This window comes from Pimephales promelas, chromosome 21 (genome assembly GCF_988280905.1).
Source record: "Pimephales promelas chromosome 21, fPimPro1.hap1.1, whole genome shotgun sequence".
Lineage (NCBI taxonomy): Eukaryota > Metazoa > Chordata > Actinopteri > Cypriniformes > Leuciscidae > Pimephales > Pimephales promelas.
Window position 1 is genome coordinate 3,495,885 of NC_142789.1, and position 19,639 is coordinate 3,515,523.

Genomic DNA, 19,639 nt, shown 5'->3' on the forward strand with positions numbered 1-19,639 from the left:
AATCAGGCTACAGCACTATATTTATCATATTTAAAAAACATAGACCATTTCACAAGCCTTTTACATTACTTTAGATATTTGTGAACGATGAAATGAACAGGGCATTATTGACACCAGCTGTACTGTGTGCATTATTAACATCTTAATATTTATATCTTCTTATCTTGTTATTAGCAAATATTAACATTTTTGAAATGAATAAAGTTAGTATTTATTGTATTTTTCTTTCATTGATATTTTCTTCTTATGAATATTGTTAGGGTATTTTATTATCTTGAAGTTATGGATCAATCTTAATACAATTATAACTTTTTTATGAAAATATGTATGACATACATATTAAATAAATACATTTCATTTTTAACAAATTTCTCATTAGTTCTGTCTCGTTTTCGTGTATGAATATATCTAAACTTTCTTAAATCGATTTAGGTACATTTACTTGAGAAGCAAAATGACTTCACATAGCCTATTAAGTCTTCTTTACTGAAAAATGTATCAAAATGAAGTGAGTTCATGCTTAAAACAGGCAGCATGTGACACCAGTTTTAGCCTCACTCAATTGGTTGCCAGTGCAGCCCAGAATTGATTTTAAATGATTGATATTTGTATATAAGCTTTGCATAATTTAGCCCCACCATATCTAGAGCATCTCCTTCAAATACATAAACCTATAAATAAATAAATGAAATAAAATGAAAACAAACACTGATTGGCACTAAAGGGGCCATTGCCATGTTCAAGAAACCAATTTGAAATGATTCAAGCTTTGTGACATGGTGCATTATCCTGCTGGAAGTAGCCATCAGAGGATGGGGACATGGTGGCCATAAAGGGATGGACATGGTCAGAGACAATGCTCAGGTTGGCCGTGGCGTTTAAACGATGCCCAATTGGCACTAAGAGGCCTAAAGTGTGCCAAGAAAACATCCCCCACACCATTACACCACCACCACCAGCCTGCACAGTGGGAACAAGGCATGATGGATCAACGCATTCTCATCTGAGGGCGTCATGTAGTGATACTTTTGAAATTTCGTCTACATCCAACACACATGGCACCCTTTAGCGTCAATATAACACGCACAGAGCTTTGTTCGGTTATGGTAGGTTTAGTTCTGGGGTAGGATTAGGGTTACACCACTAGGAGGTGCCTTCTGGCACATTTATATATGACATTTATATTGACGCTAAAGGGTGCCATCTGTGTTGGATGTAGACGAAATATCAAGAGCGTCAGTATATGAAGCCATGGGATGAGAACGGGCACGATGGATCCATGTTCTCATTCTGTTTACGCCGAACTCTGACTCTACCATCTGAATGTCTCAACAGAAATCGAGACTCATCAGACCAGGCAACGTTTTTCCAGCTCTTACAAATTTTAGCCTCTTTTTCCTATTTGTAGTGGAGATGAGTGGTACCCGGTGGGGTCTTCTGCTGTTGTAGCCCATCCGCCTCAAGGTTGTGTGTGTCGTGTCTTCTTCACAAATGCTTTGCTGCATACCTCGGTTGTAACGAGTGGTTATTTCAGAGTGCTCTTCTATCAGCTTGAATCAGTCGGCCCATTCTCCTCTGACCTCTCGCATCAACAAGGCGTTTTCGCCCACAGGACTGCCGCATACTGGATGTTTTTCCCTTTTCACACCATTCTTTGTAAACCCTAGAAATGGTTGTGTGTGAAAATCCCTGTAACTGAGCAGATTGTGAAATACTCAGACACCAACAGCCATGCCACGCTCAAAACTGCTTAAATCCCCTTTCTTTCCCATTCTGACATTCAGTTTGGAGTTCAGGAGATTGTCTTGACCAGGACCACACCCCTAAATGCATTGAAGGAACTGCCAATGTGATTGGTTGGTTAGATAAATTAATTCCATTAATGAAAAATTGAACAGCTGTTCCTAATAATCCTTTAGCTGAGTGTACATAACATGCTATATAACTCTAAATATAGCAAACCTGTTGCATCACATGTTCAAGGAAAGCCCAGGATCTGTTATGAAGCTTGTGTTTTCCCACTCAATCCCATCATGGTATCCAGTGCTGAGACGTTGCTGGAATGAACTAAAGCCCTGCTGGAGGGATTAGCCTGGATAGATAGGCTACTATAAATCGCCACTGTAGAGACACACACACACACACACACACACTGACCGACTGAAACTCTCCGCTTTCCGCTGAGAACCACAGCGTCTCCTCACATCGCTGGAAAACATCATAGACAATGACACTGAAAAAGGTAAGGTGTTGTTTTATCAGTTACTGTAGAATAGAATACAATAATCTGCTACATTTATATAGCCCTTTTCTGGGTACTTAAAGCGCTTTACCTTGAAGAGGGGAATAGAATAGAATAGAATAGAATAGAAAAGGAAAATAATAAAATAATAGTATATAACAAACCAGAACTATGGAATAGAATTCAACAGAATAGGATAGAATAGAATTCAACACAACAGCATAAGATAAGGTAAAATAATATGACAATAGAACATAAAATAGAACAGAAGAACATAGCAATAGAACAGAAAACTAATCAGAAGACTTCCTGAACCCTGTAAACCGTGAAAGAAAAGTGAAGCTGAATTAATCTTGATATCATTATAATAAAATTATATATATATATATATATATATATATATATATAATACAGTAACATATAATAATAATGGTTTCATTCAAATGTAGTTCTCGGATCTGATTTCCTCAGAAGACACCGCATGCTTTACTGTATATTTCCATAAGGAGATTATTACCACTATTTATAGATCAAGCTTCTGTCTTTACTGAGACATAAACACATAATCAACAGTTTTATTCTACTAAAGAATTTTAAAACGAAACCAACTGTTTTACATCTTGCATTCATACACTTCATACACATAATCTAAATGATCTTTTTCATTAGACAATATGTCCTGTATTTCATGGTTTCATTTGCACAGGTCAGTTAATCTCTAAATTTGGATCATATCCATAAGCTTATAAACAATAATCCAATCAAAGATTAAAGTTTACTCAGAGTTGTATTATAACCATTCTCAAAGTGAGTTAAATGATTATTATTTGGCATTATGTTATTGGCCTCTACATTAAATATTATTTTCCAAATCGGTTTGTTTCCCAGATTTCCCCGACGGTCCAGACCGTGGAAGGACAGGTGCCGCCAAGCTACGAAGAGGCCAACGCAGGTGCTTATCGTAGCATTCGGCCAAATGTGCTCAAATATATATTTCTGGTCTGATTTATGAATTTATTTGTCTTTTTGCAGGATGTCCTGGTTACTACTACGGTGAAGGAACTTTTTCCTGGGATGACAAATTTATTAGACGAATCTTTATACGAAAGGTGACAATTTAAATGTTCAAATTAAATATCTGTTGAGGATTATCAAATCAAAACGCTTGTAATAAACACATGTCTTGTCATTTCTGGCAGGTTTATTCCATTCTGATGTTGCAGCTCTTCTTAACAGTCGCAGTCATCGCCCTCTTCACCTTCCAGTGAGTCGAAATACTGCATGCTGGTCAAAGATGGATTATTATTACTGTGACGAAATGAATACGTTTAGTCAGCAAGAACGCATTAAACTGTTCAAAAGATTGAACAATAGATTTCCATCACAGTCTCCACAAAAATATGAAGCAGCAAAACTCTTGTGAACACTGATAATCCTTACAAAACAAGTGTACTTCTAGTATATTCAAGTAAAGTTCAAGTATATTTTTAAGTATATCAATACTTATAAGTGTATTCCAACACTGTACTTGGGACTAAATTGGCCCACTCTTTTAAACAATACAGCTTTGATCACATGAACAATATTACTGTTTACTGGTTTGACTTGGTGAGCAAACAAGACAAACAAAAAAAATCTTACCAACCTCAACCTTTTGAACAGTGCGTTGTATGAGTTATGTGTAAGCGTATTATGTTAAGTATTGATTTTTGAGTTTTTAAGAACACTCCTGATCTCTTTTGCTCTGCTTTTCTCAGTGCTCCAGTGAGGATGTACATTCAAACACATCCGATTTTGTACTCCATGTCCAAGTACGTAATATCAGTCATTCAAATATGGCCATAAATGCTTTAAAATGTTCCTCATTTAGGTATTAATTTGTGTGATGTTTAACTTTAGCAAAATGTTTGTGTTTTGCAGTCTTCTGTTTCTCATCACATATTTCTCATTGGTTTGCTGTGGTGATTTGAGGTCAGTTCATGAAACAGTTTTGGTGATACACTTATTCTATATGAGAAATAAGCAGGAAAGCACATCGAATATAATCTTTTCATTTCTGTTTTATAGGAGGAAGTTTCCATGGAATTTTATTCTGCTTACAATCTTTGTGAGTTTTTGTTTAAATACTTTGACTTTATCATAATGAAACACATGCTAAAATAAAACAGTCTCTCACTTCAAGTACACTCTTCAAAATAAAAGTTCTTTATTGGCATCGATGGTTCCACGAAGAACCTTTTACATCCGTTTAACATCCATGGAGAACCTTTAATATCCGTTTAACCTCCATGGAGAACCTTTAATATCCGTTTAACATCCATGGACCATGGAGAACCTTTAACATCCATGGAGAACCTTTACCATCCGTTTAACATCCATGGAGAACCTTTAATATCCGTTTAACATCCATGGAGAACCTTTAACATCCGTTTAACATCCATGGACCATGGAGAACCTTTAACATCCATGGAGAACCTTTACCATCCGTTTAACATCCATGGAGAACCTTTAATATCCGTTTAACATCCATGGACCATGGAGAACCTTTAACATCTGTTTAATAACCATGGAGAAACTTTAACATCCATGGAGAAACTTTAACATCTGTTTAACATCCATGGAGAACCTTTAACATCCACGGAGAACATTTACCATCCATGGAGAACCTTTAACATCCATGGAGAACCTTTACCATCCATGGAAAACCTTTAACATCGGTTTAACATCCATGCAGAACCTTTAACATCCGTTTAACATCCATAGACCATGGAGAACCTTTAACATCTGTTTAATAACCATGGAAAAACTTTAACATCCATGGAGAACCTTTAACATCTGTTTAACATCCATGGACCATGGAGAACCTTTAACATCCGTTTAACATCCATGGAGAACCTTTAACATCCACGAAGAACCTTTAACATCCATTTAACATCCATGGAGAACCTTTAACATCCGTTTAACATCCATGGAGAACCTTTAACATCCACGAAGAACCTTTAACATCTGTTTAACATCCATGGAGAACCTTTAACATCCACAGAGAACATTTACCATCCATGGAGAACCTTTAACATCCATGGAGAACCTTTACCATCCATGGAAAACCTTTAACATCGGTTTAACATCCATGCAGAACCTTTAACATCAGTTAAACATCCATGGATAACCTTTACCATCCATTTAAAATCTATGGAGCTCATTTAACATCCATTCAACATCTATGGAGAACCTTTACCATCCATGCAAAACCTTTAACATCCATTTAACATCCATGGAGAACCTTTTACATCCGTTTAACATCCATGGAGAACATTTAACATCCGTTTAACATCCATGGAGAACCTTTAACATCCGTTTAACATCCATGGACCATGGAGAACCTTTAACATCTGTTTAACATCCATGGACCATGGAGAACCTTTAACATCCGTTTAACATCCATGGAGAACCTTTAACATCCACGAAGAACCTTTAACATCCATTTAACATCCATGGAGAACCTTTAACATTCGTTTAACATCCACAAAGAACCTTTAACATCCGTTTAACGTCCACGGAGAACCTTTAAAATCCGTTTAACATCTATGGAGAACCTTTCAAATCCGTTTAACATCCACAAAGAACCTTTAACATCCGTTTAACATCCATGGAGAACCTTAAACATCTATTTAACATCCATGGAGAACGTTTCAAATGCACCAACATTCTTTAGATTATTCAAATGTTCTTCACACTAAGAAAAATAAGTTGTTTTCCGAAGTGAGCACTGGAAGGTTCTTTGAGGAGCCAGTGATGGTTCTTCTACAGCATCACAGACAAAACATCCTTTTGGATGCTTTTATTTTTAAGAGTGTAAAGGACAGGTTTGCCCTTTGTCTTAATAACCAATATCTACAGTAGCCCAAAAATCATTTAGAGCCAAACTTAAAATGTTTGCATTTCATTGCATTACACTGCATTAATATACTTAAATGTTCTTTGATTATTTTCTTCCCCCTTTTCCCCCACTGTCATTTATTCTGCATGCTTTTGTGAACGTTGTGCAAACAAAGACTCTGAGCATGGCTTCCATGTTGGGTTTTATCTCCAGGTAATGACATATCCGTTACGTGTTTGAATGTTTGCAAACTTGTTTTTCTAAATTCCACAGGATATGTTTACACTTACAGTAATATCTACTGACCACAATGATCATTTTTCCTACAGTTTCTACAACACCAAATCTGTGATGCTGTGCATTGGCATCACTGCCACCGTGCTTCTGTGCGTCACCATCTTCAGCTTTCAGAGCAAGGTGAGCAACTGATGAAAGAATTATCATTACATTTTATTACATATTACATTTTTACTGAACATTGGTGTCTTTTATCATATTGCTTTTATGAAGCATTGTTGCCTTAAAGTACAATTCAAAATACAATAATATAATTTTTTTGTCTCTATAGATTGACATCACCTCATACCAAGGTGTTCTCTTCAGTCTGTGTATGGTCATGTTCTTCTGTGCTATTGTCATGGGATTCGTGGTTCCCTTTGGCTATGTAAGTATCGGAAACAATTGAATACACAGAGTTCAGGACCAGTGTTGGGGAAAGTTACATTTAAATGCAATGTGTTACAATATTGAGTTACTTACTAAAAAAGTAAGTAATTAGGTAACTCTTTATGTAAAGTAATGCATTAAAGGATAATTCCGGTATTTAACACCTTGAGTCTAATTTGTAGTTTGTTTTGAATGAAATAGAGTGGTGGACTTAGAAATTTTGACAATGGGTCTTGTCTCGACTTTTTGACTTTTTTAGAATCACCTGTGACCAGTGTTGTAGTACTCGAGACTCGGACTCGTCTCGGACTCGGTCTCGAGACCATATTTTAATGGTCTTGGTCTTGTCATGGACTCGTGTGCATCTGGACTCGGAATTGACTCGTACTCGAAAAATTTTTTTTTAGGACTCGGACTTATTCCCGAGTCCACTCAAGTTCAATTCAAAATATTTTTCATGATTATTAATGTATGTTAATAAAATATTTCTTTAAATTGATTGACATGCCCAGTGATTGGTGATTTTCTAATGCGCAACTGCGCACGACAAATTGTAATAAAATTACTTTTAACACCACCTACTATGTGGCCTTTTTACCCTAAACTGATCATATTTTTTAAACTCTAAGTAAATTCAGTAAAAAAAAAAAAGGATTTCTCTAAGTAAATAAAAGTAAATTAGGTAATCAACCCTCACTGGTCTCAGTCTCGACTCGGACTCGACCGTCTCTGGTCTCGACTCGGACTCGACCGTCTCTGGTCTCGGACTCGACTCTCTATGGACTCATCTTGACTCGGACTCGACTCTCTCTGGTCTCGGTCTCGACTCGGACTCGAGTGAGGTGGTCTCGACTACAACACTGCCTGTGACAGTTTTAGACTGGCTGTCTAGGAGCATGCACAAACATGTCCATAAAACAACCCTTAACGTTCATTTTCAAAACTGTGCAACTCACCGAGTGGTTGGTGGTGTTCGTTGATGTTCTGAAACAAGTAGCGTAGCGAAATACCGTTTCTGTCATGTTTTATGTCATTTTTTAAAATCGCATTGATGTCTGCTGGAGGACTCAGTGCTCGTTGATATTACTGCGCTAGCTACCGGAAAAGGAAAGGAGTCTGTTTACATTTGGTTGTAGTCTTTTCGCTCAGTTCTCCGTCTCTCAGAAGGCTAGCCAAGGGGGTAATCCATCAGCCGGAAGCTGAAGCTGCCTCTGGGGGCCGCCATTGTAGTGTACTATCACCTGCTGTTAGCATCCCATTGACTCCCATTCATTTTGGCGTCACTTTGACAGCGAATAACTTTACATCTGAGGCGTCCAAAGTCTCCATTTATCCATTATTTATTTCTAAAGAAACACGACAATGTATAAAAGGCTCCATTACTTTGTATGTTACGTTCTGGCCACGTAGAAGCCGTTCTTGTAAAAATAGGCTAAAAATTGCGTCATAACCACTAAACTGTCCGTCGCACAGTAGAAAATTACCGTATAGACAGGAGGAGAAGCTCGCACAGCCTCGCAGGCAATCTTTTACAGTCTAAAGTCACCCCATGGCATAGATAGAAGCAAAATGACAAAATAACTAATCAGAATACTTACCAACAGCATCCTGGTTGTCGCCATCAAGTGGTCGGGAGTGTGCTAACGCTTCAGACGGAAGTTTATACGCGGTTGTGAGGTATCTGAATAAATAGTTCCACAATAGCAAACAACACGGATTGAAAGCATACATTGCGCAGATATATTTGTTTTTAATCATCAATGAACACCACCAACCACTCGGTGAGTTGCACAGTTTTGAAAATGAACGTTAAGGGTTGTTTTAAGGACATGTTTGTGCATGCCCATAGACAGCCAGTCTAACGCTGTCACAGGCGATTCTAAAAAAGTCAAAAAGTCGAGACAAGACCCATTGTCAAAATTTCTAAGGTCAAAATTTCAGTCTGTTTTAATTCATTTTGAGGAATAGTGTTTTTGTTCAAGTGGGATGAGTAAATGCTCACATTTAGTTTAGATCTACAATAGCCATCATCTTCACACACACAACACCTCTGCAGTTACTGGTTACGATTATTTACTCACTATTTACTCACGAACAAAACTCTGGAGAGCTGTAAACATTTGCTGATAATGTACTCACCCCCATGTCATCCAAGATGTCCATGTCTTTCTTTCTTCAGTCGAAAAGAAATTAAAGTTTTTGATAAAAACATTCCAGGATTTTTCTCCATATAATGGACTTCATTGGGTACCAAAAGGTTCAAGGTCCAAATGAGAGTTTCAGTGCAGCTTCAAAGGGCTTTAAACAACACCAGACGATGAATAAGGGTCTTTTCTAGCGAATATTATTTATACTTATTTATCTGTCACAAATAACTCGAAAAAAGATTTGTTCATTTTGATGAACGAGTTCGAACAGGAGAGTCACGAACACGCATCACAGAACAGAGCAAGGTGAGCATTTGTGCTTATAAAACTTAAACTTTTTTATTTATTTTTTTAAATGAGCGATCGTTTCGCTTGATAAGACCCTTATTCATCGTCTGGTGTCGTTTAAAGCCTTTTGAAGCTGCACTGAAACTCTCATTTGGACCTTGAACCGTTTGGTTCCCATTGAAGTCCATTATATGGAGAACAATCCTGGAATGTTTTCATCTAAATGTTTTAATTTCTTTTCAACTGAAGTGAGAAAGACATGGACATCTTGGATGACAGTAAATTATCAGCAAACGTTTTTTTAAAAGCGAACTACTCCTTTAAAGTGTTACATTAATAAAGTAATGCGTTGCTTCACCCATTACATCCAAAGAAATGAGTACATAATGCATGTTGATTGTAATGTGTTACAACATTGTTTTGTTCTGGACTGTATTTTTAGAATCTGGCTAATAATACCAGTCTAAATCTGTACAAAACCATTATCTGTCCTAGATTCTAGTCGCCTTCTAACGGTTTCTCTTTTTAAAGGTCCCCTGGTTACATGCGGTCTATGCTAGCATTGGAGCTGTGGTGTTCACCATGGTGAGAAGCAGATTAGAAGAAAGGATTATAGTTTAAAATAATGAGGATTTACTTTGTGATTAAGGTGATATAATGCACTGACCCGAGTCTCTGTCTCGTCTGTCTCAGTTTCTAGCCTTCGATTTGCAGATGCTGATGGGGAACAAACAATACGCCATGAGTCCTGAAGAGTATATCTTTGCCACTCTGAGTCTCTACCTGGATGTCGTGTACTTGTTCACGTTCCTGCTGCAGTTGTTTGGTGATGGTCGAGAATGAGCCGCGGTTGTGTAGTAATATTCTCCATCACATACAATATTAATGTTCCAAACTGTTCTGCAAACCCAATGTATGTGGCCTTTTATGTTTCGTTAGGTTGAAGGAAAATCAACACTGTTAAGTGTTTTCTCAGGTAATGTTAATATGTGCTTTTAACTTATTCAAAGGTCAAAATCTAAAACTTTTAATATAACTGATAAATTGAATACAATTTAAATTAATAAACAAATTCAAATTTAGATAAAAAAATGTACATCAAATGTGGGTTTGTATCTTGGCCACAAAAATGAAGAAAAAAGCCTTTTGCTCTTGGTTGGCAGATGATGTTAGTCTGTGTGCTAATAACAGTTTTCACTCAACTGGTTCACAAAGTTCACATGCAGAGTTTATATTAAGCTCTATTATTAAATATTGTTTAATCATTTTTATATATAAATGTTGTGCGTCAACAAACTGTGAAAAACTTGACTGAACATAATTTCATGGAAATTTCAAACAATTTTGAATGTTCATAATCTGTCATTGTGTATTGCACGACATTTTTCATAATGCATTGTATTTCTGTAACTTTCACACATATGTTATGTATTTTACAGTTCATCATTTCTGGATACCCATAATGTACTGCTGCACTTCTGCTTGCATATGACCAATCTGTCTTCAATAAGCACTTTATATTTTTATCTATGAATGTACTTGATAAGTAGATATTAAACTGTGGCATCAGGATTTATTTTTGAGCTAATCTTAACGTAAGTTTCTCAATTAGAGCTTTCAAGTATTACTTAGTAGATTGGTAAGTTGTCTTATGTTGCTAACGAGAAGACTAGAAAGATCAGAGAAAAGAAGAAGAATGAAAGTCAAAGGCCTGGCTCGCAGTCTTCACCCCAAAGGTGTTCTCTCGGGTTGAGGCCAACCAACCCCGCACCATAATCCCCCCTCCACCAAACTTTACACTTGTAAAAATGCAGTCAGGCAAGTACAGTTCTCCTGACAGCCGCCAAACGCAGACTCATCCATCAGATTGCCAGTTCACGAGTTCACACAATTAGAGAGGGTAAAGTTTAATGCATATTTGAGGGCTTCTAGCTTGGAGTTCGGCCCGAACCCAGAGTACTCTCCGCTATTTAAGTAGTTAGGACTAGAAATGTGTAGAAAGCTTGATGGAGGGATGCTGCTAAACTATCGATGGAATGAGGTGAGACGGCTGATTCCATATGTAACCCCTCCACCCGGGTCCTACTCGCCCCGCTCCGAGCGGGCTTCGAACCCGGGTCTCCGGCGTGAGAGTCAGGCGCTCTAACAAGGAGGCTAAAGACTGCAGCCTCTAGCGTCTGTCGCTAGAGCGCCTATTGAGATCGGGGAGTGAGGTTTACTCGCACAGCAACTACTAGCTGGCCTCCGTTACACTCACCCCCCTAAACCTCACTCTCATCCGGGTCACGGCACCAATGTAACCCCTCACACCCGGGTCCTACTCGCCCCGCTCCGAGCGGGCCTCGAACCCGGGTCTCCGGCGTGAGAGTCAGGCACTCTAACAAGGAGGCTAAAGACTGCAGCCTCTAGCGTCTGTCGCTAGAGCGCCTATTGAGATCGGGGAGTGAGGTTTACTCGCACAGCAACTACTAGCTGGCCTCCGTTACACATACACCTCTTATAATTGATTGTTGAGTGCTCTCCACCCGTGTTAATTACCTGAACGTGCTCCTCCCAAACTTTGTTAATAAAACATCATACCGAGAAGCGTGATTCGTCACTCCAAAGATCAGGTGTCCACTGCTCTAGAGTCCAGTGGCGGCTGCTTTACAGCTCTGCTTTGCATTGCACTTGTTGATGTAAGGCTTGGCTGTGCACTGTTCTTCAGCTAATCTGAAGGCCACACGAAGTTTGGAGGTCTGAAGCTATTGACTCTCAGGCCCCGTCCACACTACTGCGTTTTCGTTTAAAAACGGAGAATTAAAACGAATACGATCTCCGTCCACACCGGTGTTTTATCTGCGTATTAGAAACGATCTCCGTCCACATTAAAACGACTGAAAACACGGATCACGTGACCATTCACCAACACTGGGCATGCGCGTGCCGGTGTAAACAGTGAATGACGAATCAGGGAAGGAAACGTCATGACTGATGACACCCAATCATAGAGCCGAGCGTCAGCCTCTGCGTCAGCGTTTCTGAAGTTCTCCGTTTTGTCTCGTCCAGACTAAAACGCCCTTCGGAGATTCAAAACGCAAAACGCAGCTGCAGCGTTTCTAAACTTCTCCGTTTTAGGTCTTCGTTTTTAGTGTGGACGGGAGGTGCAAATGTAGCAAAAGGTCTCCGTTTTTAAACGAAAACGCAGTAGTGTGGACAGGGCCTCAGACTGATCTCATTAAGGGTTCTCTAAGCGATGCTGGGCCAAAACATTTTTTGTCACATACATCAAACGTCTCCTCACTATCGGCTAGCTGCCTGTCCCCTAAACACACTGTAAAAAAACGCGGTCTCTGTAGACACCACAGGCTCCACAAACGGCAACAAAAACAATCATGTCTCACCCGGACCACGAAACCTAACAAACAGTGTTCCAGCCAATCACTGGCAAGAAGTATTTGAGGGTGGGTCTGGGGGGTTAGTGCGCGTGCACATGAAGGGTTTGTGTGTGTGAAGGAGAGCAGCGAAGCATCAGAGGGAAGTTTGAAAAATGGCCGAAACACGACCAAAGAGACGTCGTTCTGAAGAACAAATTAAAAAGAAGAAGGAGTCGGATAAAGAACGTGCGAAGTTCCGAATTTACATCGATAGCAAAGCTTTTGAACGATGGCGAGAACTCCGGCGGCAGAAGGGCTTCCAGTCCGACATTCAGGTTGCTCTGTTTTTGCTGGACAGGTGGGTAACGTTAAATTGTTTTTTTTTCTTCTAAATTGACGCTTATGTTCGCCAAACCCACACAAGGATATAATTAGCTAGAAATGCACGTTCACAATTATTTCAGGAAGCACAGAAGGGAGGGGGAGGAGATGAGATGCGGAGGAGGGAGGGTCTAGCTCCGATTTGTTTGAAAATATTCGAACGTCAACACCCAGGATCGCTTTGCGAACCTTTAAGTAGCGCGTGTATGACACGCCAATTCGTATTTCCATTTTTGGCGTGCTATCAAGACGCATAATCACTTTTCAGTGTGTTTACGAACGCCGTTGACTTACCGTTATTACTGTATATATAAATATATGACCTACCTCAACCCCGTCCCTAAACCTAACCGTCACTGGGTTTAATGGCATTTATGACTGTTCTCTTACCATCCTAGGAAAAAAAAGATCGCTCCCCAGATGTAGATCTACATTTTGCTTCGTTTCGCGCGGACATTTGACGGAGTGTACAGACACGCGGAATCACTCGGACGTTAATGACATAGACATACACGCGGATAGCTCAAAATGCGTAGAGATAACACACCACTTGACTCGAAAGTGGCATGTATGTTTACGAAAAAGTCATGATGTCATGTTGCGAAGTGAGGAAATTTCACGAATGGATTTATTACACAGGTGGAAACCTATCACGGTACCACGCTTGAGTTCACTGAGCTCCTGAGAGCGACATGTTCTTTGTAGAAGTGTCTTCATGCCAAGGAGCTTGAGTTTATAAACAACTGTGGACATAGAAGTCTCTCTCTCTCACACACACAGATATATAGACAAACACACACACACACACATAAACAAAAACATATGTTAGATGCGATTATTTGATTTGCCAGCACTAGTAGTCGAATTTAGACTGTGGAAACGCAATTATAAATACATAATTATAAATTTCAATGAAAATTAAAAGAGCATATGATTCCTTAAAATTCTTAAAAAAAATCAACCTAAATAAAATAAATAAACTGAAGCTGATGTTATTTCAGTAGGTGAAAATGCTGTGATTGAATAAACAAAACCCAACAAAATACAAACAAGATTTTATTAAAACAAGAAATTCAGGAGATCAGTTTAAAAAAAGTAAAAACAAACAGAAGATGGTTTTTTTTTTTCCAACAAAACAACAGTAACAGAATATCAGAAACTGTGGCACAGGAAGACAATTTACCGGCTAGAAACTCTGGTTTACATGCAAACCATAAACTGTTTATTCAGCTCTCTGTACAACATGTGTGACTGTATAAATAAAGAATATGTTTTTAAAAAGCTGTTCAAAAGACAAGCCATTCTTTCAATAATCACATCACGACCGTACGTATGGCTATATGACGAGCTGTGTCTGTGGATCTAGACCCAAACTCTGAACTCTACACACAGCTGGTGTGTGTGTGTGTGTGTGTGTGTATGGCTCTCTGGTGAACAGCTTCAACACCCCATGTTAGCAGCAATACATTTTGAAACTATGAAACGAGCTGTTCAAAACATTAGCAGCTATTTGTAAATCGATGGAATTAAATCATGCAAATTGAACTGATTCGGTATCATCGCAGTTGTTGAGAAAAATATAATAATTTAGATTTGAATTTGAATTGTTATCATTTCAAAGTTTCAAAACCGTGTTTCATGTTTTGTATGTGTAATGGATGATATGATTTAAGCTTATAAACCAAAAAAAAAAAAAAAAAATCCTGTGTTCCTTCATGAGGTGCATGGTATCATTTGAGAAATATATTTAGACATAGCGTTGTCAAAACTTAAAACATCAACAATAAAATCACATTGACAAAGTGGGCAAAGGGTGAGAAGTCAAAAAAAAAAAAGAAGAAAAAAAAGAAAGGTGAAAAACACTTGATCATTGCCGTAACCAACTAACTCATGCTATTTCAAATATCATCGTCTCCAACATCATTCATATGGATTTAAAGGGGTGGTATAATGCCCTGTTCACAAGATGTAAAATAAATCTCTGATGTCCCCAGAGTGTGTATGTGAAGTTTTAGCTCAAAATACTCCACAGATATTTTTATATAGCATGTTACACTTGTCACTTTTTGAGGGTAAGCAAAAAACGAACAGTTGTGTCTGGCCCTTTAAATGCTAACGAGCTGCAGCTCGCGACACAGTGGGCGGGGCTTGGGGCTTCAAGACTGCGTGTGTTAGCAGCTCCGATTACCTCACGCAGACACACGCTAAAATGTCAGAAACTGTTCTGCATTTTTTGTTTAAACCGGAGTCAGACAAAGATGGAGAGACTAAGAAGAAGTGACAACATGTAGAATGCAACAGGACGTCTCTGAAAAGTTAGTTGATGAATATATGTTGGTGATGTGGAGTTAACTATCTTCAAATAGCATATTCTGTCATTATAAACTATAAATAACTTGTATAGGAACTGTTGTCAGATACACACAGAGTGACACTCCATGCATGTGAAAAGATGGATGCTGAAGTTTACAACAGCCCTTCCTCTCCTCAATAATGGACTGCGTGTTCCCGGGGACGGGGTTTATGTCAATTTTAGGGTTAATGACGTCACTAACCCGGGAGGAAGCTTTTTAAGTTCCTACCAGCCGTTTGTTGTAGTCCTTAAAAAAACGATTTCTTTAAAAGCAAATATCTTCGTTTGTTTTGAACTTTGAGCGTTGTAACTTTGCAGAGCTCCAACAGCAACATTACACACTAACTACAGTTACAAAAAGTGAAATCACAATCGACCACCCCTTTAAGGCTTTTCAAATATTTTTCAGTAAGAAACTGTTTATAAAACCGTAAAGGCATGTTAACTCTTGGTGGCATTGATATCTTTGGTTGCAGGAATGAATCAATTCTTTGGGTGGCCTGAAGATTTCAGTCACCGCCAATCGTGTAGAAAGTAAATCTCAGCAAACTGTAAGAGGTATAGATCCATTTCAGTAACAACGTTCTTTGAATATCATTTCAAACTATCCTAGAAGCTACAAGATATTTTTTTAAGTGAAAGAGTCTCTTTTCTCAGTTTTCAGATCAAGATCATGGCTTTACATTCATGAAATGTAGAAGCACCAAGAAGAAGAAGAAGTAACAGCTGCATCACGAGGCCTTTAGTGTGAGAGAAGCCCTTGTGTTTATATCCTATAGAAGAGCCACACAAAAAAAGGTACAAGGTACAAAAACAACTCATGTGGAACCATGAGTAAATATACACTCTTTTTAGATTATCAGTGACATCAAAGCTTTCATTTCGGATATTCAAACTCTTTCAGAAGTGCATCATGATTGACCAGGACAGTACATTTCAAGTACAACAACAAACCGCACAGAGAAGACACAAAGAACATGAAAGCAACTCAAGAAAATGTTTTTCATTTGCACACAAACAAATTCCCCAAAAATCCTATGAATCAGGGATTTAGAAAGGAAAACAGACGAGCGGAGGAACCCTCATCATCTAAAGACCGGACAGCGAATCTCATTCGGACGGTAAAACCAGCAGCATGAAGGAAGAACGCCACTGAAAAACTGCTTCTGTCCTCCTTCGTCCGAATCCTAGCTGTTCCTGCGCTTCACGTGTAATCCCAGCACCAGCGAAGGCTTTCTACACACTACCAAAGCCATGATAACACTCGACCCGATGAAGCCGTGACCACCAAACGTACGCTTGTTCATCAGTGTCGTGGTCTTGTTTTCCCATGAAGATATATCTAAACAGCCGAAATACTGAGACTTGCTTTCAGAGAATATATCTGGAACCATGTGTATTTTTTTTAATCAGAGCTTGACATGAACATCCGCGACTCTCCGACCCAACGTGTGTATTTCAACAGCGGTGTCACTAGTAGCCACTATGGCGGGTTGAATATTATACTAAATATATACATTTTTCAGTTGTTGTCTTTTAAAACGGTGTCTGAAAAAATAAACTAGACACACGATACTGACTGCGAGTTACACACAAACCCGCCTCTCTTCACTCACTCGTTTCATTTTCTCTGGGTAAACATTGTTGGTGTTACAGGGCTGGGATTGCGCATAATTTGACTCATTCCCACAGGTTTTGAGACCAAACCAACACATAAAGCCGCCTCTCAGTACTAAACCGAGCTGATTGCAGTCAAATACACACAATAATGTCAAAATGCTGGTCTCGGCGAGTATTCACGTGTAAACAGTCAGTTAGGTTTTAAGTGAACGTAAGCAGTTGAGAAATAAAGCCACGTGTATCAGTGTAATGGATCCGTGTCAGGTCTTAAAGTGACAGCAGCCTAATATTCCTAATGCCAAATTATGAGATAATATTAAATATATCTATATGGCAGTTTTCCCCATGGTATCGATGACAAGATTGTGGCCAGTGAAAATGCTGAGAGGCTCGTAACTTTGAAAAACCACTAGACACAGGGGCTGGTGAGCAAAAAAGTTCATGTCAAGCCCTGGTTATAATACATATACTGTATATTCGGCATAGTTAAAATAAACGTCAAAAAACGACGACTAAAGAAATTAATATTACTTTCTGAAAAAAATTACGCTGTTTTTCCTCATGCAGTAAGTAGGTTCTCTCAATTAGGCCAATAATTTAAGATCACATGACTAGTGATGGGAGAAACAAAGCTTTTGATTCACAAAATGATTCACTGGTTTGAATCAATCGAAACGCCACACACTGCTGGTCAGAACAGCGAAAACACAGCCAAAACATGCACACAAACTTTTAAAAACCAATTGCAAAGGTTTTATAATCTATTAAATGCAATTATCGAAATATCGAACACCATTAAATATGAAGTGCCCTTATAATATGTGCTATTTTATTAAATGTGTTTAAGAACTTGGTTAATCAGACCAATTAGTGACTACTAACTACAATCCTTATTTTTAAATGTTGAAACCATCGAAATTTAGGGAGATTTTTAGACACTTGTGATGTAACGAAGCCTTGTTGACTGGCATCACATGACTTCGGCAGCTTCATACGTTTTTCGAATCACTGGTCCGAAACAAATGATTCACATAGGGTTTTGAATCTTCACGAACCTGCGTTTCGCCCATCACTACACAAGTCAAAGATGTCTGCCATATCGGCCAGGGCAGCATAAATCATAAATCGTGACCGGGTCTCCTTTTAGTACGTTCAGGTATAGTGACGAGACAAAATACTGAATAAAACTGCATAGCAAATGCCTTGAGTTTCTTCCCGTCATTGTTATTTTGCTAAAAACAACATAACAGGGAATCTTTCCTTCTGAGTTTGATTACATATCTGCTTTATGCTGATTTATGACCGTCCTGTATTGAAAGCTTCATCAAGTCAATATGTTATCATCACTTTATGAAATATTTTTGATACTAACAAACCACTTAATGTCACTTCCTCTAGACTTTTGTACTGTAAGCCAATAAAAGTAATATTTATGAAACACTATGTACATTACAATGCATATTTCCAACGCTTTTGGAAGCCTGAAATATTTGGTGGCAAAAAATTGCGTTTTAGCTTAAGTATGAAGGGAGGACACAGAAATGATTAATTTACATTTTCATATTTTAAATAAAAATGAATTGATCCTGAACACTGTAACGTTAGGCACGATCTGTTTCACAGGTAATCATTAGATTTAAAATGCCCCTCATAAAACACATTTCTACAAAAATCTGGTTCATACTATGTTTAAAAAAGCTGAAGCGCATCAAAAATATCCGGATAATCTCACAATATCTGATATTCTATCTATTTCTGCATCTAATCGTTCATTTGAACTTGAAAGACAAATCTGTATATTGCCCTGGTATGTACCAAAAAAGATACTTTTTTCAATAAATAATAATTTAAGGATTGTCAAATGCTTTCGTAGAAGTGATGATCGAATTAGAGTGATTTTATCACTATTTCTTTATAGATTCTTAAAACGGTGCGACATGAAGAAGTGGCTTTAAATGGTTTCTTCAGCAGAACATCACACACAAAAAAATGCACTGTTTGCATCTTAATCTGTACAAAAATATCTTACTGCTGCTGACGGAAGAAAAAAAGGAACAAATCTAAAAAATAAAAAGGTTGCATATTTTACAAAGAAAATAAAAGACATGTTTTTACTTTCTCTTTTCTCATCCTCCCATATTAAAGAATTAGTTCTTAAAAATAAGAATTTGCCATTACGTGCATAAAAGAACACATTGTGTTTTCCTTAGCCTTTTCTGAATTATCTTTGTTTTTTATGCTTTTTCTGTTTTGTTATCAAAATAGATGAAGGGATAGCTCTTTTGCACAGACTCCCACCGTTGGCCGAGTGACACCTGAAGAGAGGAGTTGGACAAAAGATGAGTGACGTCCTTCTCAGACTCCTTTTGTCATCTGTATCCCCTCTGCTACTCTTCTGTGGAAATCTGCAAATCTCACGAGAGATTTCCATTGTCCACAGAACTGTAGAGCACCTGCAGAGAGAGAGAGAGAGAGAGAGAGAGAGAGATTATATATAGAGCCTTGTAAAAACTCATTCAGATTTGCCAATTTTCTATTAACTCATTGCTAACATGTTTTAAACCTTGTTGTTTTAGCATGTTTTTGACATATTTCTAATGTTTTTACCAAGTTGCTAGCATCTTTCAACACTTTACATGTATGTTGCTAACATTTAACACATGCTAATATGTTGCTAGCATTTTTAACATGTTGCTTGCATGATTT

The 19,639-nt window shown here is 38.2% G+C and overlaps 2 protein-coding genes across 2 annotated transcripts in view; one reads left to right on the forward strand and one right to left on the reverse strand.

The window, feature by feature from the left end:
* Window positions 1–2,152: 2,152 nt before the first annotated feature.
* On the forward strand, window positions 2,153–10,242 carry faim2b (Fas apoptotic inhibitory molecule 2b). Its single transcript, XM_039663246.2, has 12 exons — window positions 2,153–2,242; window positions 3,131–3,194; window positions 3,275–3,351; window positions 3,442–3,506; window positions 4,000–4,053; window positions 4,163–4,213; window positions 4,310–4,349; window positions 6,298–6,335; window positions 6,452–6,539; window positions 6,691–6,786; window positions 9,755–9,808; window positions 9,917–10,242. The coding sequence occupies exons 1-12, from the start codon at window positions 2,228–2,230 to the stop codon at window positions 10,064–10,066; spliced, it is 792 nt and encodes a 263-aa protein (XP_039519180.2). The 5' UTR covers window positions 2,153–2,227; the 3' UTR covers window positions 10,067–10,242.
* A 3,761-nt stretch (window positions 10,243–14,003) lies between these two features.
* The window catches only part of rbms2a (RNA binding motif, single stranded interacting protein 2a), a 57,317-nt gene continuing 51,681 nt past the window's right edge, over window positions 14,004–19,639 (reverse strand). Inside the window, exon 14 of the mRNA XM_039663292.2 lies at window positions 14,004–19,386. The gene's annotated coding sequence lies outside the window, so the exon portion shown is untranslated. The remainder of the gene's footprint in view (window positions 19,387–19,639) is intronic.